This window comes from Molossus molossus, unplaced genomic scaffold (assembly GCF_014108415.1).
Source record: "Molossus molossus isolate mMolMol1 unplaced genomic scaffold, mMolMol1.p scaffold_m16_p_17, whole genome shotgun sequence".
Taxonomy (NCBI): Eukaryota; Metazoa; Chordata; class Mammalia; order Chiroptera; family Molossidae; genus Molossus; species Molossus molossus.
This window is the reverse complement of record NW_023425352.1, coordinates 10,975,032-10,997,546: the sequence shown is the minus strand read 5'-3', so window position 1 is coordinate 10,997,546 and position 22,515 is coordinate 10,975,032. Positions and strand designations below refer to the sequence as shown.

General features: G+C 51.5%; 1 protein-coding gene across 2 annotated transcripts; it reads left to right on the top strand.

Moving 5' to 3' along the window:
* Window positions 1-1,086: 1,086 nt before the first annotated feature.
* LOC118632290 (pancreatic lipase-related protein 2-like) lies at window positions 1,087-19,600 on the top strand. Of its 2 annotated transcripts, none has more exons than XM_036265270.1 (12): window positions 1,087-1,135; window positions 3,116-3,270; window positions 4,755-4,880; window positions 6,641-6,775; window positions 7,462-7,573; window positions 8,403-8,522; window positions 10,047-10,166; window positions 13,516-13,634; window positions 14,214-14,343; window positions 15,882-15,993; window positions 16,835-17,002; window positions 19,536-19,600. In XM_036265270.1, the coding sequence occupies exons 1-12, from the start codon at window positions 1,087-1,089 to the stop codon at window positions 19,597-19,599; spliced, it is 1,410 nt and encodes a 469-aa protein (XP_036121163.1). In that variant the 3' UTR covers window position 19,600. The 2 variants fall into 2 exon arrangements, with proteins under 2 accessions (XP_036121163.1, XP_036121164.1); XM_036265271.1 differs by having other exon boundaries at window positions 10,047-10,175; window positions 13,525-13,634.
* The last annotated feature ends 2,915 nt before the right edge of the window (window positions 19,601-22,515 follow it).

The window sequence follows — 22,515 nt, the reverse complement described above, 5'->3', positions numbered from 1 at the left end:
GACCTTGAGAGAACCTCTGGCTGCTGGAAATGTTGTATGTCTTCATCCGGGGCCTACAGACAGGAGCACGCCTTTGTGGAAACTCATCAAACTGCGCTGACGTTTGAACTTAAGACTCATACGCTGGGTGTGGCTCAAGCATCTGCTCATTTCAACCTGGCAGAGCGGCACCGGCTGCTCACCCAGCTCCTCCTCCGGGGCAGGGGAGGCAAGAAAACGCCTCCGCCTTCTTATCTCCAGGTTAAGGTACAGTCGAAGCAGCGCAGAAATGCTTTGAACATGGACTGCATTTTTTCCCAACAAAGCCCCATTTAAGCAGTGTTTGTTCTCTTGGTTCCTGCTCACCAGGGCTGCCCCCGTTTGCACTCTGCGCCAGGCCCTGTGGAGGGCTGCTGTCCACCCGCCCCACCCACAGCAGGGGAGCCGGTGTCCTCAGGAGCAATGAGGACGGATGTCCCGTCCCCGTCGGCGCCTGCGGGGCACCCAGCCCGGCCTGGGCTCCTGTTTCCGGAGGGATTTTGAACAGAAGGCTTGAGGTTCCCTGTTATCACCTGGGGACACAATCTTTTGGCACGTGAACCTGCACATTCAGATCAACAGGGTCTTTATGTCCGCAGAGCCGGTTGTTGTTCCCTCGAGTCCCACTTGACAAACAGCCGCGCTCCCGCTGACTATGTGTTTATGATAAGCCGGGTCCAAAGCGCAGTTATCTCCCTGTCCCGGGCCCTCCTCGCAGGAGTCCAAAGGACCAAGCCCGGTTATAAAAGGCCGTGGCCAACCTGTGGGCTGAGTGGAACCTGGTGACACACAGTAAGTCAGGGAGCTCGGCTAGGTCAGGCTGCTGCAGGGACGCGGCCTCGAAGGGGGAGCCACTGGGCTGGGGAGCACCCCAGCCCAGGGTTCTACAGAGGTGCTGCCCCCCTCCCTGTGTGGGGGCAGGCCTGAGCCTCAGGGTCCCCGCGTTGAGGGCCAGCCCGATGGAGCCCAGGCCCCGGCTTCTGTTTCACTCACGGGCCCCTGTGGCCTGGCCACCTGCCCTGTCCGGGGTCTGTGACTGTCCGCACGGTGTCTGTTTCCTCCACGTAGATGCTGCTCTCCTGGGTCCTCGGCCTTCTCCTGCTGGCCACCGTCAGAGGTGAGGATGCTGTCACCATCCCTTCGGGGAGAGAGTGACCGTGCCTGGGCTGGCCTTTGGGTGGGGCTGTCGGAGGCATCATCATCATTATTATATCATCCTAATTAATAGCGTTATCATGATTTCAAGAAAAACAACCGCCGCCACCATTCAGGGAGTGCTGACGCTGTGGTAAACACAGGGCCACACGCTGGGCACAGGTGGCCCCGGGCAGTCTGTCCGCCCTGTTCCAGAAGCTTTGCTGGTGGCAAGGGGTGGGCTGCTGGGCCAGGTGGGGAGTGCGCGCTCTGGGTAGGCCCCCAGTATCCTCAGTCTCTTGAGTGGACAGTGCATGTCTGCGGCCTAAGCCGCACGGACGTGTCCTCTGAGACCTCCTGTCCTGCCAGGCCTGGGACATACGTCCACCCTCCTGCCCATGTCCTCCCATGTCATGCCTCTCAGAGTTGCCATCTCGGTCTCTCCAGCTCCAATGTGAGCCTCTCCTCTGCATCCTTCCCTGGGGCTTTCTTCTGCACCATGATGCCTCGCTCTCGGCTCCTCGGCGTGTCCCCAGCCCACCCTTGTCCTTCCCTCCCACCTTGGCCATGCAGCAAGACCTGACTCCCGAGAGCAGAGCCCACAAGGTCCGGCTGCTCCTCGGGCCTTCTGACCCCCTTGGTCTCCTCCGTGCCTCTGCTGCCTTCTCTGCCCGGACTGTGGGCATCCGCCAAGGTCACGGCCAGGCACCTCCTCCTCCTTCTCCTCTGGCGTCCGCTTTGCCCAGTCTCTGCCCCACCTCCCAGGTCCCAGCAGCTCACCAGGGCCTCCCACCACGCCTCCGACCCACCTGTCCGGCTCGGGCTCCACTCCCTACCCCACCTTGCCACCTTTCCCTTCTTTTCCACTGTCATCCAAACCCCGAATGCTCATGACTCTCAGGCCCACCACCCGGCACTGCCCACCCCACCCCACCCCTCCCAGGCTCCCTGCCCTGAGCCACCCACATGTGGCTCTCCGAGCACCTGCATGGAGCACAAGTCCCCCCACACGCACCAGCTCAACACCCTCCAGCCCGCCCCACTCACTACCCGCCTGACAGCCCGGGTGCCGGGCCCTGGCCTCAGGTTCCGGATTTACCACCTGTAGCCTCCAGCAGGCCTTCCTGGGGCTGCGCCTCTTCCAGGCAGGGAGCCAAGGCCTCTGAGGTTCCTCCCTGTTAGACGTCCTCTGTCAGAGCAGGCGACGCTTACGCCGTAGGCAGGGGAGGGGACCCTCAGATTTAGATGCGGTGACTTGGGCCATCGGTTGCATCTACTGAGCCCCTACTGTATACAGGATGACGCAAAGACAAACCATCACTGGCCTGGAGAAGTTTACCTTTGGAGAGAACGGTGGGGAAAATCTAGGACGGCAGAGGATAACCTGGCGACATTGTGCGCAGGATGACAGGAAGACCGGGGACCTGGACAGCAGCCGGGGGCGGCTGCTGTGTGCGTGGGCTGTGCTGGGCGAGGTGCCCACAGCAGGGTCCGTCAGGTGGCACCTCTGTGCCACAGAATCGCGGGCACTTGGAAATACCCGATGCTGGATGAATACGGTACAGGGCCGTCCGGAGTCTCCCGGAAGAGGGAGTTTTGAGGCAGAAGATTCCCAGGAGTGCTCAGCCTCCCCACCCCCACACCGGCCTGATGATAAGGGTTAAAACAGCACTAAACATTCGGTGTCAGTGTCCCGCCGCCCCCACCCCACACCCCTGACTCAGAATCTCTGAGGGAGGGGCTGGGAATGTGTGTATCGCTTGTACATGCGGTACACATATGCCCCCCGCCAGCCCCCGGGTGACTCTTGTCACCGTGGAATTTGGGGAACACTGACAGCAAGGTAGAGAGCACTGGCCTCCACCAGCCCTGGGCTGCTCCCTGAGGGGTCCTCCTGTAGCTGAGATGACATTGCTCCTCTTCAGAACCTCACAGCGTCCTGTCTGTCACTCTTCCTGCCCAGGAAGGGACATCTGCTATGGACATTTGGGCTGCTTCTCCGATGAGGAACCATGGGCGGGGATCCTTCAGCGGCCCATGAAGTTATTTCCCTGGGCCCCGAAGGACATCGACACCCGCTTTCTTCTGTACACAAATGAGAATCCGAACAACTACCAAGTAAGAGCGGGCACGAAGTGACTGCGGGCGGGTGGACTCGGGCACCCACTCGGGGGCTTCGTGCCCGCGATGCTCCCCCCCTTAGTGCTCAGGATCTGAACCCTGATGAGCTCCATGGACACCCGACCCAGAAACGTCCACATGCTGCACGCTGTGCACAGAATTGCCTGGCATCAGCACGCGGTCCGGGAGGAAGGGGTAGGAGCATCATGTATGGAGAAACCCAGGCCTGGGGGGCCCTGCCGCGCTGGGCAGTGGAAAGAGAAGCCCCTCAGGGACGAGGGTCGGGGGATGTAGATTCTTCCTGGGAGCTGGAAGACAGGTGGGGGAGAGGGGACGTTCACCCACAAAAGCAAAAAGGATCCTGAAAATGACCCTCAGTCCCCAGCAGGCCCGCCAGGTAGACACAGGACAGGTGCTTAGAAGGGACAGCAGGGACGTGCTCAGGACCCCAGCTGCTCCCAGCCCCATCCCTAGCAGTTCAGAGAGCAGAGTGACTGTCCACAGGTGCCTGAGGTCAGCTGCTGCAGGATTCTAGGTGGCCAACCCCCTCTCAGAGCCGCCGGCTGGGTGTCTGCTCGGCCAGGTGGTTGGGCTCTTTTTACCGTGTGGTCCTTCCTCAGGCACAAGGGGCTGGCGGAGGGGGCTGGCGGAGGGGGTTCCTGAGCTGCCCCTCACGCTCCACTGAGCTGCATCGCCCCTCATGCCTGGAGCTTCTGGCCGGGGTCCTTCGCCGTCTCTGTTCCAGGGAACTCTTCCGGCATCTGGGGAAGCCTTTGTCAGGATGGTGCATTTAAATGCATAAAATAATATACATTGGATTGCCAAGGAAATCAATTCTATCGAAAAGCAGTTATTAGAATATTTAAAAAGATAAATATGTGGCACAAATGTGTGCTATTTTATTATCTCACTAAATAACAAGATCTAGGGGTTGGTCCAATAACTACTGTCACTTATAATAGTAATGAGAGTTAGTGATTTTTTTTTTTTTATCCTCACCCGAGGACATTTTTCCTTTTTTTTGTTCAGAGTGGGAGGGGGGAGAGAGAGAGAGAGAGAAACATTGACATGACAGGGACACATCAAGTGGTTGCCACCCGCACGACCCAACCAGGGCTGGGGACAAACTGCAACCGGGGTACGTGCCCTTAGCAGGAACAAACCCGGGTCTCTCTGGACCGCAGGCCGACGCTCTAACCGCTGAGCCAAACCGGCCAGGGTGAGAGTTAGTGATTTTTAAGACATCTGCAACAACTGCAATGTGACATGAACATATCAGTGACCTCCACTGGTGACAACGTTGCTATAACTGTAGCTTGCTGCCGTGAACTTGGACTTTCTGAATTCCATCCTCAAACTCCAGGTCAGGCACTGCTGTCCTAGCCTGACCCAACTCCACGGGAGTTGATCCGTGACCTCAGTCTTACTAGAACTGGCTTGGAAAGGCCAACATCCTAATTCACCTTTTCTATTTTAATCAGCGAATCTCCGCCATGGACCTCGCCACTGTGGAGGCTTCAAACTTCCGATTGGAACGAAAGACGCGCTTCATCATCCACGGCTTCATAGACAAGGGGGAGGAGAGCTGGCTGACCAACATGTGCAAGGTAGGGGCCCCCGCCTCCCCTGGCCACCCCGGCAGAGACCAGCACCCACACACACATTCAAACTGCAGCTTCTCAGCCCCTCGACTGGGAACGGAGATACTCCAGGGACAGGGACTCCTTCCTGACAGCACGAGGAAACCCTGGGTTCTCAGGAACATCCATTGTCAAGTTCTCTCAACCCACCAACTTCCAGCCAGCCATCTCCTCTTGAGGCCAAAAAGACCCAGAGTCCAATCAAAAAGTCTCAGAAGTGGAGACTGCAGCAAATTACCTGGCATTTGTCTCTGATGGTTTATGTAAAACCCCGATGTGACATTGAAAACAGAAAACAAAAACCTTTTCCCCTGACACACTGCTGTCGGGTAGACCTTTCTGTGACGGGGAAATGTTCTGGAGTGGCCGAGTCCACATCAGGGTCCACCAGCCACCTGCGCTTACTGGGCACTTGAAACGCGGCGAGTGTGACCAAAGAATTGAATTTTAAATTCTATTAACATTAACTAATGTTAAGTAGCCATGTGTGGCCACAGTATTGGACAGCACAGTTCCAAAGTTGTCATGAATATTAGTAATGAATTATTATTTCTAACATCCATTTTCCAAGCACTTACTCCGAGCCTTACACTCTGGTAGTCATTTCACAGTTTTTGTCCCATTTGAACCACCCAGCCACTTTGTGAGGCAGGTATAGTTATTGCTCCCATTTTATAGATGAGGAAAATTAAGGCACGAATTTTCAACTCAGTACTTGCCCGGAGTTGAACCCAGAGGAATGCAGAACCAAGTCTTCTGTCCATAGATACCACAGCCCGTGTGTCTACAGACTTAACCATTAGGAGGTACCATGGGCATGACTTTTAGTCAGCACTGGGGTGGGCTTAAGGGCTGTCCGCTTCTCTTGAGGTTAGGGTGTTCACACGTGCCCCCAAGTTCCAGAAGGAGGCCGTGTGAACCTGGATCTGGGAGTCAGGGGGACGTGGTCCATCATGATGCTTTGGCCTCCAGCCAACTCCTCTCTGCCTCAGACCAAGGTGTAGTCCAGGGCATCCCCAAATGAACCCAAGATATGGAGTGGCCCTTTCTAACGTTTATTTGGTCCCCCTAGGGGACCAGCAGTTCTGTGCTTGAGCAGTACACTGTGGTCACACCACATGATATAAAAGATGCACTATCGGGCGTGGTGTAGCCTACCTCAGTCTAAATTATACCCTGCCCCTCAATACCTTCTGTCTCCCACCTACGCATTGTTGGGGACATAAACACAACTCCCCTAGGCTTCAACTACCTAGCGTAAGAGTCAGCAAACCTCCTATAAAGGGCCAAGTAGTAAATATGTTAGCATTTATAGGTCATATAGTTTCCACTCAACTCTGTTGTAGCAGAGATACAGAATATGTAGACAAATGGGTGAGGCTGTGTTCCAATAAAACTTTATTTATAAGAGCAAGTGGATTTGGCCCTCCGGTAACAGTTTGCTAAGCCCTGATCTAGTAAGTGATCGTTTTGACATGGCTGTGTCAATAACCATCTGGGAGATCTTACACAAGTCACTTACTCCATCCCAGGCCTCAGTGTCCACATCTGTTAAGTGGGGATGAGATACCCGCTGCATGGTGGTGTGGTGAGGATTTGGACAAGAGGGAGGAGTATTAAAGCTCTGGCACAAACTAGGTGCGTGATGGGTGTGAATTCCTGTCTCTGGAGCGTGCAACCTGTGCCTGTTCAAACATTGGTTTCTCCCTCTTGTTTTCCGCCCCCAGAAAATGTTTCAAGTGGAGGAGGTGAACTGCATCTGTGTGGACTGGAGACAAGGGGCCAAGACAGACTACACCCAAGCCGTCCACAACATTCGAGTGGTGGGAGCGGAGATAGCCTTCTTAATACAAGAGCTGACGGTAAAGACTGCCTGGCCCATCCCCTGGGGAGGGGCAGAGAGGGGCAGAGAGGGGCAGGCAAGCACCAGGGTGCACCCCGAAGCTGCCTGGGGACTGGGGGGCAGGGGCGGGGCCTGGAAGCCTGGAAGCAGAGAGGCTCATTTCCTACAATGAAACTGTGACTTTCCCCCTCCTGGAGTGTCCTGCAGATCCCTAGTTGTGGTGCCTGGGGCAAACTAACCACTTTGCCTCGGTTTCCTCTTTTGAAATAAGCCGACCTCGCAGGCTGGGCTGCCCACGTTCTCAGCCCAGAAGGTGTCTGCATTCTCAGAAAAGGGAAAGCCCCTTCCAGCCTTCGGAGGGTCCCTTCCGGAGCACCCGGAGCTGGGCCCAAGGCCGTCCTGGGGGAGGAGGCCCGCGGTGGGTGTGGTGGGTGTGGAGGTGGGTGTGGATGGAAGCAGGCAGCGCTGTCCAGACTCCCGGACGCCTGCAGTTGACGCGGTGGCCGCTGGTCAGCACTGTTGGCCCGCGCACCAGCCCGCCCGCGGGGCTCGGGACAGGGGCGGCCCCAGCCAGGTCGCGCTGTCCTAGGCGGTCCCAGAGCCAGCGTCGTTCCTCCCTGAGACCTGCCCTCATGCCCGTTCTCGTTCCCGAGCCAGCGGGTCTCCACCCTGGCCTGGGGGACCTGATGCGCCATTCGCCCGCAGACCCAGCTGGGCTACAGCCTGGAGAACGTGCACCTCATCGGCCACAGCCTGGGCGCGCACGCGGCCGCGGAGGCGGGCAGGAGGCTGGGGGGCCGCGTGGGCAGGATCACAGGTGGGGGCGCGGGGGCGCGGGGGCGCGGGGGCGCGGGGGCGCGGGGGCGCGGGGGCGCGGGGGCGCGGGGGCGCGGGGGCGCGGGGGCCACACGCGTGCACTTCCCACAGCCAAGGGCGCCCCTACTGGTCCTCCGGGAACTGATTTTAGGTGCTGCCAGACTTAGATTTAAAAAATAATTGCCCATGCATTTTCTTGTGAATTATAAAAATATATGATTGTAAATAAAGACACGTTTATAAAAAAAACAACACAGAAATATATAACTAGCACATTAAACCAAGACTTTAGGATTATTATTGCTAGAGTATGGTAGATTTTAAAAAGCAAAGTGATTTTTCTAATACTCATTCATCATTTCCACAAATACTTCTGATGGTCTTTGCTGTGCCAGGCACAGGCAGAACATGAAAGTGGCCAGCTGACACCTGCCACAAGACGTGCTCACTAAATACTGGGAATGGCCGAACGAATGAATGAATGAATGAATGACTAGGCAAAATGAAGGCACATACATAAGATGTAGACACAGACACCTGTGCAACCAAGTTCATTTGCAACTGTGCAAGTTTTTTCTCTTACACCTTTGCATGGGGTTTTCACAATATCCCTGTAAAGGAGGTTGCTGTATTCCCACCTTCTCGATGAGGAAACCGAAGCTCAGAGAGGACAGGCATTTGACCTTGAGCAGAACCTGGGCTAGAATATAGGTCACTGAGTCGTGTGTGCCGCTCCTTCCACCCTCTGCTGCTCTTTGAAGATGAGCTGGGCATGGATGTGGTGGATCCAGGGGTTAGAATATGGCCTCGCTGACCACCTCCCCCTTCAGGACTGGATCCGGCAGAGCCGTGCTTCCAGGGCACGCCTGAGGAGGTTCGGCTGGACCCATCCGATGCCATGTTTGTGGATGTGATTCACACGGATTCCGCACCTATAATCCCTTTCCTAGGTGAGTTCCTCACTCCGCCTCTTGGTGACCAGGGCTGTAACTGGTGAGAGTTGGTCCAGGTACCCACGACCCCCCCCCCCCACACACACACACACATATGATAGGGTTGGTATTCAAAACAGTTAACTAGAAAATCGCTTGGACACCAGCCAGTCAAAGTGGGTGCCAGCCACAAGTAAACAGCCAGTGCAATGCCAGTGTTATCTACCTGTGGCCCCAGAGAGGACAGAAAACAGTTCTCTATCCTATGGAAAGTTGTTACTTCATCTTCAACCCCTGTGCTCTTCTCTAGTCGGCCACTGTCCGGAGTGGCTGATGTATTTATTATTGATGCTTGATCTACACTTGCGAAATGCAAAGTTAATTTTTGAATATTTTGCTTACTTCTTTTGTGAAAGCTTTGGTTATAGTTTGTGATATTGGAGATTAAATATATTCCTTTATTTGATTCTTCCAAAATCAAAAGGGTGAATTGTTTTTTTTAGTTTGAATAAATTAAATTTTTAAATAGATAAATAAGATTATGTAAAAAGTAAATAATAAGATCAATGTTCTTTTTGCAATATTTTCTTATATAACCATTCATGAAACATGCCAATAAAGGCTATTTTTAAAAAATAATGATGATGATTACCATGGACTGCATTGAACATTTTGTACACACGAGCTCATTAATCGTAGTAACAACCCTAAAAAGCGGGTATTATTGTTACTAATTCATAGCTGAGGAACCCGAGGCTCGCAAAGCTTTAGTAATTTCTCAGGATCACGGGGTGCGTAACTAGGACCAGGATGGGATCACAGGTCTGTGTGCTTAAAAAGTCAAAGCGGCCCTGGCCAGTTTGGCTCAGCGGTTGGAGCGTCGGCCTGCAGTCCTGAGAGACCCGGGTTCGGTTCCCACTAAGGGCACGTACCTCGGTTGCAGTTTGTCCCCGGCCCTGGTTGGTCGTGTGGGTGGCAACCACTCGATGTGTCCCTTTCATGTCGATGTTTCTCTCTCTTTCTCTTCCTCTCTCTCCCTCCCGCTCTATCTGAACCAAAAATAGAAAAATATCCTCGGGTGAGGATTAAAAAAAAAAAAAAAAGTCAAAGCGTCCAGCCATTGTGCTGGGCTCTCGGTATAACAATAGAATGTGATGTGGTCTCAATACAACAATTAACATAGAAATCAAAATTATAAAATGAATAAAATAATAGAAATTGCACTAGTCCTGAGAGGTGTCTAGTGATGCATAATGGTATGAGGGCACACAGTATCAGTATTGTTCAGGGCCTCCCCAAGACAGACAGACAGACAGAGATACATACAAATACACAGGTGGGCATGCTCTCTTCCTCCGCTCTCTCCTTCCTCCTTGTCTTGCCAAGGCTCATCTTTGAAGACATTCTGCAAATCCAGACGGGGTGGTTTTGGGGAGAATTTGCCAAGAAGACTCTCACTCTGGTTGAAAGGAGTTGGACCTTGCCAGGACCTTGCCTTGGGACCACTTACCTCCCTGCTCACCTCTGCTTCCAATGTTTCAGGTTTTGGAATGAGCCAAAAGGTGGGCCATTTGGATTTCTACCCAAATGGAGGAAAGCAAATGCCTGGATGTCAGAAAAATATCTTTTCAACCATCGTTGATATAAATGGACTGTGGGAAGGTATGTACAGTAGCAAAGCAAGATGGTAGCTGCTCTACTTGGGGAGAAAGCAGGTGTGGTCAGGTCCTCATTATACTGAATTTGCCACCACGTATGGTGTGCTTATTTTGTCCCAGACATTGTCACAGTGTCATTAGGTACTCTGTCCCCATTTTACAGATGAAGTAACTGGATCAGAAAAGCTGTAAAACTTCCCCAAGTCCACCTTATATTGAAGCCCAGTTTCTGGCTGCAAAGCCCCAACCTCATACCCTAGCCTGCATCATCTCCTCCCTCATCAGGATGCTGAGACATGAGCTGGATGGACAGCTTGGCAAATGCCCAGCTCTGGGTTTTCCCCCGCCCCTGGCCCCCATCCTACCTTCACTGCTTGCTCATTGAGGGACATACACAAAGATTTGGAGGGCTCTGACTTTCTTGCCCTTTGCTGTTGGCAGGTGCTAGGACTAGAAAGGGACTGAGCTGGTAAATAGACCAAGTGGAACATGCTCTGTGGATTTGCGGAGCGCTTGTGTGGATGGGAAGGCCTGGAGGTCTGGCGGGGGGGGGGGGGGGGGGGGGCGATGAACCTTGTGTACGTCGATGTCAGAAATGTCCAAACTTGAAATTTTATGAGTTTATTTGAGCCAAACGGATGACAATTGCTGAGAAGCAAAATCTCAGTGGACTGAGAAAGTGCCCCAGAGAATGGCAGTTTTGCAGCTTGTTTTACACATTATCAAAGGAGAAGACGTAAGGAGGGTTACATGAAATCCACTGGTGGTAGATTAGGGAGGGCAGAGAAGGCAAGGCAGGGAAATCTCTATGATTGAATGAAAAGTAAAATGGAGAGATACATACTTCTTTGTTTTTTTAATTATAATTTATTATTTATTGATTTAGAGAGAGGAAAGAAGAGGGAGAGAGAGATAGAAACATCAATGAGAGAGAACATTTACTGGCTGCCTCCTGCATGCTCCCCACTGGGGATCGAGCCCACAGCCTGGGCATGTGCCCTGACTGGGAATTGAACCGGCGATCTCTTGGTGCGTGGGTCGATGCTCAACCACTGAGCCACACCGGCCAGGCAACACATACTTCTTTTACATTGGTGGGTGTAGGACAGTTAACAATGAACATTTACAGCACATAGAGGTGGGATCTGGGAAAGAAGGTCACAATGAGGGGTTCTGTGGTCTGGTGTTCTCCTTGTTGACCTTTATCGCCCTGGTGGGATGGTGGGATGACTCAGTTGGTTGGAGCATTGTCCTGAACACCAAAAAGGTTGTGGGTTCGATCCCTTGTCGAGGCACATATGGGAGGCAACCGATTTATATTTCTCTCTTACATTGATGTTTCTCTCCCCCTTCCCTTTCTCTCTCTCTAAAATCAATTAAAAAAACTCGGGTAAGGATTTAAACAGAAGGTTGATCTTTGTCAAGGAAGCTATAGGCCTAGGACAGGCCTGCCAGCCATGACCTACTTTCAGTTGGAATTTTTATGTTCAGACCATCCTCTGTGGTTACTTTTGGCCTCTGAGTTTGCAAAGCCCCCATGCAGGCCTCCCCTGGGTTCATCAGGTTTGATGTGTGGCCCCTTGCTCGTCCACATGCGTGTCTTCGTTCAGGAGACAGAGCAGGTTCAGTCCCCTAATGTCCGGTGACTTAAAGCACCGTCCCTATTATGTGCCCTTTTCCTGGTCTTTGTTCTCTTCCTGTTGCCTCTCCCTGGGGTCCAGGCTTCATCTCCTTCCGGAAAATGGAAGCTTTGAGTCTGTGATCACTTCGTTTTCATTTTTTCCTGAGCTGGGAGTTTCCCAAGGCCAGGGACTGCGTCCTGGGCATCCCAGACCCCCCACACCCTGCTCAGGACCTCAGTGCAGTCCACCCCATTGAGCTGAGTGGCCTTCAGTGGCATTTTACTATTCCATGTGCGTAACGTGCAAAACTGGAGTCAGTAAAGCAACGACCAACATCCACAGTCAGTAAATGCAGCCTCTGCCCTTTCTCTGCTCAGCACCAGGTAACTCCGGGGAGGACACGCCTGTTCCGCTCCCGGGAGGAGCAGAGCCACAATGAAGGCGGCCCCCTCCCAGAAGCCACGAGCGGGGCCCACATAATAGAAAGGAGCCCAGCTTTAATTAAAGAGGCAGTTTAGAGTGAACAAGCCCATGCACACTCGAGTGTGCTTCTATTGTGTCCTCCGAGTCACCCAGGCGCTGGGCGCTGAGGAACAATTAAACCCACTTGCTCCTCTATTATGGGATCCCTGGGCAGCAATTTGGGATGAAAGAAACAATTAAGTTGGAAACAGGTTGTGTTGTCTGGTAATGAGCGTTGGTGTGGGGCACGCACCGGCCTGGCGGGAAGCCATGGGCCGGGAGGCAGGCAGAGCTGCGGCCGTGGACAGCTAATCCCCGGCACAAAGGGGACCCAGCTTTTCTCCGTGGGCGGTGGATAAAGCCCACCAGACCCCCCAGAAGGGGTCCCCAGGTATGTCTGGGGTCACTGTGGATCACACCATGGGAAGTTTTGTACCAAGTAGCTGGAGAAATGAAAAACCAATTTTGCACACAAGAGGACTTGGGTTGAAAGAAAAAGGTGATAAATAAAATGCAGTGACAGAGTGTCCAGAAGGCCACGATGACCTTGATCTCCACTGCTTTTTCCCTGTGCCCGGACTGGTAAGGAGGAATTTCGCAGCCTGAGGCCACAGGCACAGGAACACGGGTTCCTGGGGAAGCCTGCCCAGCCGTCCGCAGTCCTCACACTGGGCCCTCCGGCCCTGCGGCACCTGCAGCCGTGTGGTCGGCCGGCCTGCAGTGACTGGTTTGAAAGTAGGAATGCACTGCTCTCGCCTAAGCCCAAACAGTCTGGGCCTTGACATTCATTCAACACCTGGCTGAGTGTGTGAGCTCCCTTTTTAAAGCTACTGCTTCACTCTCGCGCTCTCTCTCTCTCTCTCTCTCTATCTGAATATGTGTTTTCTCATTCCCCCCAAAGTCCCCAGCCCTCATCATTCACTTATGTCCCATGTCTGGTCCCTGGAGCATTGGACAAACGTGTGTGTTAGAACCTGTCGTCCCCCCCAGCACTGGCCTAACCCTGAGCAGGCCCCGCTCAGCAAATGGACACAGTGGTGGGGAGAGGAAAGCGATTCCAGCCAAACACCATCACTGAACAGGTCCCTAAATGTCCTACTTGCCCCAAAGTATGTCAAAGTCAACGACAGAAACTTTGGCTTGTGACCAAGGCATTCGGAAATGCCCACGCCCATCTGTGACACAAGGAGGCGATTCCTTACTCGGTCAGGACGGCCCAAGCTTCAGGGGGAAAGGCCCCCGTGAGCGCCTGTGGCTTTTGCTTCCCAGGAACCCGAGACTTCGTGGCTTGCAACCACCTGAGAAGCTACAAGTATTACTCCAGCAGCATCCTCAACCCCGACGGCTTCCTGGCCTACCCGTGTGCCTCCTATGATGAGTTTCAGGAGGTAGGTCACACCAGGGCCCAGGGAAAATGTGGTGGGTGGCTCTGTTGTTGTTGGTTTTGTCCCTGTGGCTTGGAACAGAGCAGAGATGTAACTCCACGACTAATAAGAGGAGGTACTGGCAATGCTGAGCCTCACGAGCCTTCTTCCTTTAGGGAGCAGGGTGGGCAGGGGCGGGTGGCACAGAACTCACTGTGCTGACCCTTCCCTAGACCCCCAAGTTTTCATTCTGAAAAATTCCCAAAGGATGCATGGAGGGCATGGGTAAGATGCACGCATTAACAAAGGGATGGAGGGTAGAATGGCTGGATGAATGGAAAGACAGGTAGATGAGAGGATGGATAGGCCTGGATGGATGGATGGATGGATGGATGGATGAATAGAAGGATGGATGGGTGGATGGATGGGTGGATGGATGGATGGATGGATGGATGGATGGATGGAAGGGTGGGTGGGTGGGTGGGTGGGTGGGTGGGTGGATGGATGGATGGGTGGGTGGATAGATGGATTGAAAGATGAAGTGATCAACTGACTGAGTCAAAGGCCTTCCACTCACAGACAAATTATTGTTTTTTCCACCAGAATAGCTGTTTCCCTTGTCCAGTCGGAGGATGCCCCAAAATGGGGCACTATGCGGACCAGTTTCAGGGGAAAACCAGTGCTGTGGGACAAACATTCTTCCTGAACACAGGAGAGAGTGGGAACTTCACTCGTAAGTTTCCAGTTTACCCATTTAAAAGCTGTGAATAAATGTAAAAGGTGTATCAGCCTTATTCGTTAGGACCTTTGGTAGCAATGGACAGAAACTAAACCCCAACAGCTTAAGCTATAAAGGAAGGATAGTAGAATGGCACTTGTCTTGGGCCTCACATTCACCCCTTTAGCCAATAATCCTGATCTGTGTAGTTAGTCGACCGTGAATGGCCCAGGCTGGATCACATGTCTACCCACCCCTACACCAGACAGATCCACCGCCCTTCTGTGTCCTGTCCTGTGCTCCAGAAGGTTGACCTCACCAGGGATCCTTGCCACTGGCGTTCTGTGGGCTTCAGCCTATCAGAGGCTTGCCCAGGAGGTCAGAAGCAGGAGGGAGATGGAGGGATATGCTCCCTCTTTGCTCTAGTACCAGGTGTCTGGCAGAGAATAACAATGCACACTATTTATGGAGGGGGGAAAGCCTATATGTTTATACATTCATATATACATGTGTAAATGCTCATAGAGAGTTCTAGATAAGGATATCCCAACCTCAGCTCTACTAACATTGGACATTAGATTATCTGTTATTGTGGGGCTATCCTTTGCATTGCAGAATGTTTAGCAAATTTGTGGCCTCTCCCAGCTAGATGCCAGTAGCTCTGCACGCACACACCCCATTCCCCTGGTGTGACCATCGATGTCTCCAGACTGTGCCACATGTCCTTGGGAAGCAAAGTCATCCCCTGAGCTTGATTAAGTATGCAGACCAAACTGGTTACTTCAGGGAAGAACCTGAGATGGAGGAGGGCAGGTAGACAGGGTGCTGAGGAAGGGTTTATTTTATTTTTAAAAAATGTGTCTGGGGGGTTGCCCTGGCCGGTTTGGCTCAGCGGTTAGAGCGTTGGCCTGCGGTCTAGAGAGACCCGGGTTCGGTTCCCGCTAAGGGCACGTAACTCTGTTGCAGTTTGTCCCCGGCCCTGGTTGGTCCTGCTGGTGGCAGCCACTCGATGTGTCCCTTCACGTTGATGTTTCTCTCTCTCTCTCTGTTCATCTCTCTCCCTCCCACTCTACCTGAACAAAAAATGGAAAAATATCCTCGGGTGAGGATTAAAAAAAAAAAAAATGTGTCTGGGTTGTTTTGACACTGAGAATATGTCCACTGCATGGGAAAATAACAAAAATAAAAAAGAGAACAGTAAGTGATGTATCCAAGTGTTGGAACCACAGCCGTCCTATCCCGGTGGCCTTTCTGGTGTGGTGCACACCAAAGGTACACAGTGCGAGGACCAGCGACCCCATCCATCGGAACCAGACACGGCTGGGTTGGCAAGAGGTTTGCTGAACTATGATATTTACTTCTCCCTGAGTCCCTCACCCCACCCAGAATCTGAATTCCTGGGACCCCAACTTCATGAAGGAAACCATTAGTCGCATCCCCCCTTACCTCCCACTCGTGGGGGATTCAGAGCTCGGAACAAGAATGCGTCCACGGGGTCATTTTTCCCAACAAGTTGAGTTCATTGAACTGATTGTAGTTCTTTCTTTGCACAGGTTGGAGATACAGGGTATCAGTCACACTGGCTGGGAAGAAGAAAGTGAGTGGATACATCAGGATTGCTTTATATGGAAGTAATGGAAGCTCAAAACAATATGAAATTTTCAAGTAAGTTTGATAGCAAAGCGAAACGACCATACTTTTCATAGATTATTCCTAAAAGGTTGGGTAGAAACTTCCTTATACCTCTAGCCATCTGTTTATACAGCACTGCTGACTCCCAGGATGTCAGAGCGGGAAGGAAGGCTTAGCATCGAGTCCGATCACCCCGTGAGAAGAGTGAGACCCAGACAGGACTAACTCACCATTTTCCATGCTGATCCTTTTTGGATTGCCGATCACTGCTTCCTTCCCGCTTCAGTTCTGTGCAATCACATTCTCCTTAGACAAGGCCCATGTATATAGCGACGCCTTCCCGTCCAACACACTCACTCCATCCCCCACATACATGTGAAGCCTGAGGCCAGCTTCCTGTTGCTGTGGTAGCCTCAGCACCTAGCTTGGTAAAAATGTGTTGGATGGATGCATAACTGTGCTATAAAATTAGATTCTGTGTTTGTGCTACCTGTGTGCAATAATTTTCATGTTAAGTTAAAGTTCTTTGACCACTTCTTATGTTACATATGAGATGCCCACAGATGACCTTTGCTGAAGCACAGGTGTCTTTAAACATGAGACATAATCAGTCCTGCGGTGAACTCAGAGAGTTCATATGCTACCCCAAATATTTGACTTCCCTCTAGGTACCAGCTAAGACAGTGGAAATCTATCTAGAGTCCAGTATTTTTTTTGTGTGTGTGTTCTTCACAAATACATTTGTGCATGAAGTCATTCAAGGTAATTACAGAAAACCACCAACAGCAGCCTTTGTTTGGGGAAACAACAGGTTGCTATCATCCTACGTATTCTTGGATTCAGCTGATACAACATTTTACGTCTATGTTTTCAGAGGATCCCTCAAACCAGAGGCAAGTCACATGCGTGACATTGATGTGGACCTCAATGTGGGAAAAATCCAGAAGGTTAAGTTCCTCTGGAACAACCATGTGATAAATCTCTTCCGGCCCAAACTGGGGGCTTCCCGCATCACAGTGCAGAGTGGTGAAGATGGAACTACGTGCGTATCTTTCAAGTCTTGTTTCTGTAGTTACCTGTCAGTCTATCTATGCATACATATGTGCCTACATTCAATCACCCAGCCACCCATCTATGTGTCCATCTACCCATCCATTCATTCAGCCCTTCTGTCCACCCACTTAACCACTTACCTATTCACTTATCCACCCAGCCATTCATCTACCCAACTATTCATCTCAACTCTCCATCTTTCCATCTGATTTACTTTGAAAAACCAAATATCATCTTCCTTAAGCCAGATCCAACTTGGCAGGAGCAAGGCATCAGTTGTAAGGCACAGATTCAAGAAATAGGCCAATGTGAGACTGTTTTATCTCAAACGATAAGGAAAACACCTGGGCAGTCGTTGTAGGAAATCTCGGAGTTAATTTCAGTTGGGGTGCATTTATAAATACGAATTATCTTGTTAGGATCTAGCTCACAGTGGCAGATTCTTCTCTTGCTGGGGGAATGGAATCTTACTTGGTAAGAGTTGGGAGAGAACATAACAGTGTTTAAAATATGCAAAGAAAGGAGGCCATCTTAAAAGAGAATAATAGCCCTGGCCAGTTTGGCTCAGCGGTTAGAGCGTCAGCCTGCGGTCCGGAGAGACCCGGGTTCGGTTCCCGCTAAGGGCACGTACTTCGGTTGCAGTTTGTCCCCGGCCCTGGTTGGTCGTGCGGGTGGCAGCCACTCGATGTGTCCCTTCACGTCGATGTTTCTCTCTCTCTCTCCCTTCCTCTCTCTCCCTCCCACTCTATCTGTACAAAAAATGGAAAAATATCCTTGGGTGAGGATTAAAAAAAAAAAAGAGAGAGAATAATAGAAATAACAGATGTCGGCTTCTGAAGGAAACTTAGAGATCACCCTTCAGCTGCCCTCATTGTCTGATGAGAAGAGTGAGATTCATAGAATCGAGTAACTTGTCTAGGGGCACACAGGAGAGCTAGAGCGAAGAATATTGGACTTCAGATTGTTTTCAAAAACACATACCAAGACCTAGCTCAGCTGCATGACTTAACTGTGCTGACTATAAATGGTGACCGACCCGATTCCTGGACGTGTTGTTGGAATCAGATGTCACTGTGGCTGTGCCACTTCTTTGTATACTCAAGAGCAGAGCTTGGGCATACGACACAACCAGGACTTGGACCCCAGTCCTCTGACCTCTAGTCCAGCCCTCGTTCCGCTGTTGCCTGCCCAGCTCACACGGCCGGACGTGGAGCTGAGGGGTTTGTAAGGCCTGGCTGTGGAGAGCACTGTGGAACTGTCTGGGTGGCACAGTATTTAGGTGGGGGTGAGGGTGGAGTTATTGTTTTCATGTGCAGTCTAGCTCACACACTATATACCCCAAACACCAAGGTGTCTACCCCACATGAGGGCTTCCTTGTCAAGGAGCTACATTCTGAAGCTGAGCCTGAGGGAAGCTTGCTTGGTCAACCATCCCTTTTTAGCCAAAGATACCTACAAGAAAAAGAGGAGGCCAGAGCGCCCTGCATCCATGGCTGGGTGGCAGCCCCAACCTGGTAGGCTCCACCTTCTGCAGGAGTGACATCCCTCCATGATCTTTTTTTTTCTTTCAACATCTTTATTGAGATATAATTTCCATACCAGATATTCACCCATCTTAAATGTACACAGTTAGTGTACATTTACAGAGTTGTGAATCATTACTGCAGTCAATTTTAGAACATTTCATCACCCTCTCCCCAAGAACTCATACCCATCACCCCATAATGCCCCATCCCTTTTCTCCAGCCCTAGGCAACCTGTTTTCTGTTTCTATAGATTTTCCTATTCTGGGCATTTCATACAAATGGAGTCATACAATATTTGTCCTTTATGACTGGCTTTTTTATGTAGCATACTGTTTTCAGGGTTCATCCATGTTGTAATATGTGTCAGTACTCTATTCCTTTTTATTGTCAAATAGTAGTTTATTATATGGATATACCACATTTTATTTATCTATTTATCAGCTAATGGACATTAGGGCTGTGTCTGATTTGAGGCTATTATGAAAAATGCTGCTGAGAACATTTATGTACAAATTTTTGTGTGGGCGCATGTTTTCATTTCCCTTGGGTATGTACCTGGGAGCGGAATTGCTAGGTTATGTGGTAACTCTTTGTTTAACCTTTAGAAAAACTGCCACATAGTTTTCCAAAGAGGCTGCCACATTTTCCATTCCCAGAAGCAGTGTATGAAGAACCTTCCAGGATCTTAACTCTAGGAAGAGTTCCCTTGGGCAGGCTGGGGCACCCCTGTACCCTGAATTCATTGCCAGGCCCAAAGCTTCAGGCTCACTGGAGACTCCTTGGTCTGACCCGGCTGATTCCCTCTCAGCTAAAAGGCCACAGGAGGCAGGGTGCTCTGGTCTTGCTTAGTAAGAATCACCTGGACTCGGGTGGTGTCGCAGAGCCCTTCCGTCCAAAGGATCTGAATTCCAGGGGTTGGCTAAACACCGTTGACTCCTCTGAGGTCACATTTCCACAAGCTAAGGAGCCTCATGCTGAAAATGTTTTCCTCCACAGGTACCAATTTTGCAGCGGTGACACAGTGAAAGAAGACCGTTTACTCTCTCTTTCCCCGTGTTAAAAATGTGGGGCTCTCCTGTATCTTTGTGGAAATAAATGCTTAACGCCCTCGAGCTATTGCGGCCTTAGTCTGACATTCTCCATGTTCCGGAGTCGCATTTCGGAAATGACATTTAAGACTGGCTACGGGGAAGACCTGAACCCCCCCCCACACACACACCCCACACACACCCCCACCTTTGCCACCATCTCTCTCGGGGCATTTGGAGTGGCCGCTTCTAATGTACACAGTGACGTTCTAGCCCATTTGAAAAGCTCACCATCACTTCCACGTGCTGCCCACCAGCTTTTAACATCCTAGCAGAGGGAGCTGACCCCATGCAGAGCAGCCTGGGCGGCGTGAGCACTCTGCGCGTGGGGGGAAGAGGGGCTTTTAAACAGGTGACATGCGCCCTGGCCGGTTTGGCTCAGCGGTTAGAGCATCGGCTTGTGGTGGCGCTGGACGTGTACCGTTCACGTGGATGTTTCTCTCTCTCTCCCTCCCACTCTATCTGAACAAAAAATGGGGGAATATCCTCCGGTGAGGATAAAAAAAAAAGTGACATGCACGCCGTACACAGTGCAACCAACCCAGAGAGTATCCTTCCGCAAAGCACGTCTTCGCTGGTCCTCGCCCCCAAGACTCTCAGTTCCTCTCCCAGGGACAACTTGAGTTTTTTCCAGAAATATTGTACGTGCATATGTGCGTGTCCCTGTCTCACACACCCCAGCTTCACTCCCGCCCGATTTTAAACAAATGGTCGCCTACGACACACCGTTCTTGCCTTGCTTTTTACACGGTCAATAAATTGGACGTTATTCTCCAGTAGATAGAAAGAGCGTCTTTATTCTTCACAGGGCTTCACAGATGCACCTAGGGATGCATGTGGTGCGCGTGTCCCTGCCGTGGGCTCTAAGGGGTCTCAAGGCGTCTAACACCCTTTACGATGAGTGCTGAGTGCGGCCTTCCAGCCTGGCCTCCGCCGGTGCGGTCTCCCGCCAACCCCGCCGACCGCTCATTCGTTCCACAGGCGGGTGCCAGGCACAGGTGTCCCCCTCAGGGCTGGGGGCAGTGGGAGCATGCCCTGTCCCGCTCTTCGCTCCTGCATGCCTTCGTTTAGTGATTCCCGGAGTGAGGGCAGGAGGGGTGCCCCATTCCCCCGCGGGAGCGCCCCATTCCCCGCAGGAGCGCCCCATTCCCCGCGGGAGCGCCCCATTCCCCGCGCGAACGCCTCTGACTCCTGGCAGAACCAAGGGCTGAGCCAGTACCTTGGGGTTTTTCTTTCACTCTCCTTTCTTCTCTGTGTTTTCTGAAATTCTTTTTCCCGAAGCAGCGTACAGCATTTACCATCTTGGCCCCTTGCGGTGACATAGGTCCTCGTCTGAGACCTTCGAGATCCCCTAGATCTCAAATAACCGCGAATCACCGAGCAGGGTTCTCTGCCCCAGCCGCGCGCTAGACGGCTGGGGAGCTTTCCGAGGACACCCCACTTCCAGGCTGCACCCTGGACCCACCGGAATTCCCGAGGGAGACAAACAGCCAAGGCTGAGGACCACCGAGTGCGCCTTCTTCGAGTTTAAATGGCACTTTCTAACCTTGGCTCCTACTAATTCTTGTAGTGTGATAAGCTGGCCTTGAATCTGGCTTCCTCTCCCTGCCTGGGCTGGCGACGCCCCTTCTGCGACCTCAACACTTCCCCGGGCACAGTAGAGGCTCTGCCGCCCTGTGCCCATTAAACAGGATAAAGAAGGCGGAGCTCTTAGCAGGGTGCCTGGCACGTGATCAGCAGCCCTGAATGCAGCGGGAAGGATGGGCAGGCCACAGTGATGCTTCAAAACAATTTTTTTTCTTTATTGATTTTAGAGAGAGAGGAAGGGAGAGAGAGCAGAGAGAGAGAGATAGAGACATCTATGAGAGAGAACATGGATTGGCCGACTCCTGCATGCCCCCCACTGGGGATTTGGCCCACAACCTGGGCATGTGCTTTGACAGGGAATCTAACTGGTTGAACTCTTGGTGAATGGGTTGCTGCTCAACCACTGAGCCACATGGCCGGCTGCAGTTATTCTTGTAACAAAGTCACCAACGACCAAGATGAAAGACAAACACAGCCCCAGAGAAGGTAATTGAAGTGGACTGAACCAAGGATCGGTATTCAGAACACATAAAAGAAAAAATGATCCGATAGAAAAGTGGACAAAGTAACATGAGCAGGCAAGGCATGAAGAGAAAAGTGAATAATAAAGGTTTGAGACTCACTTCCACCAGTCATGGGGGAATATAAACAAAAGCAACAACATGACATTCACACCCATCAGATGGTCCAAAGCACAACGTCAGTGATGAAGAAGAATGAACTGGGGTCCATCTGTGTCAACATGGGCAGATCCCTCAAATATCCTTTCAGGAGAAAAGCAAGTGTCAGGATGATAACGTTTAGATACAGAAAATACCATTCACGTGCATTTTTACTCACAAAGTCCTACAACTCACTGCATATCTGGTATGAAATATCAAAACATAGACATGCAGAATCCTTTATCAGTCATGTTTTTTCTTTATTCTTTTTTTTAAATCCTAACCAGAGGATGGATAGATAAATAGATAGATAGATATTTACATTAATCTTCAGATAGAGTTGGAGGGAGGGAGGGAGGGGGAGAGAGAGAGAGAGAGAGAGAGAGAGAGAGAGAGAGAGAGAGAGAGAAACATCGATGTGAGAGGGACACATCGATTGGTTGCCTCCCACACAACCCCAACCAGGGCCAGGGATGAACCGCAACTGAGGTACGTGCCCTTGGCCGGAATCAAACCCAGGTCTCTTTGGTCCACGGGTGACGCTCTTACCACTGAGCCAAACTGGCCAGAACAGCCATGTTATTTTTTCATTACAAAAGGAGTTGGAGCAAATATGACCAAAAAAATTTAGCTTGACTA

Bases quoted from the DNA above. Each gene is read 5' to 3' on its own strand.
- LOC118632290 (XM_036265270.1), top strand. From the start codon at position 1,087: ATGCTGCTCTCCTGGGTCCTCGGCCTTCTCCTGCTGGCCACCGTCAGA. The intron at 4,881-6,640 runs GTAGGGGCCCCC...TTCCGCCCCCAG, and splicing joins GGCTGACCAACATGTGCAAG to AAAATGTTTCAAGTGGAGGA. The intron at 13,635-14,213 runs GTAGGTCACACC...TTTTTCCACCAG, and splicing joins CCTATGATGAGTTTCAGGAG to AATAGCTGTTTCCCTTGTCC.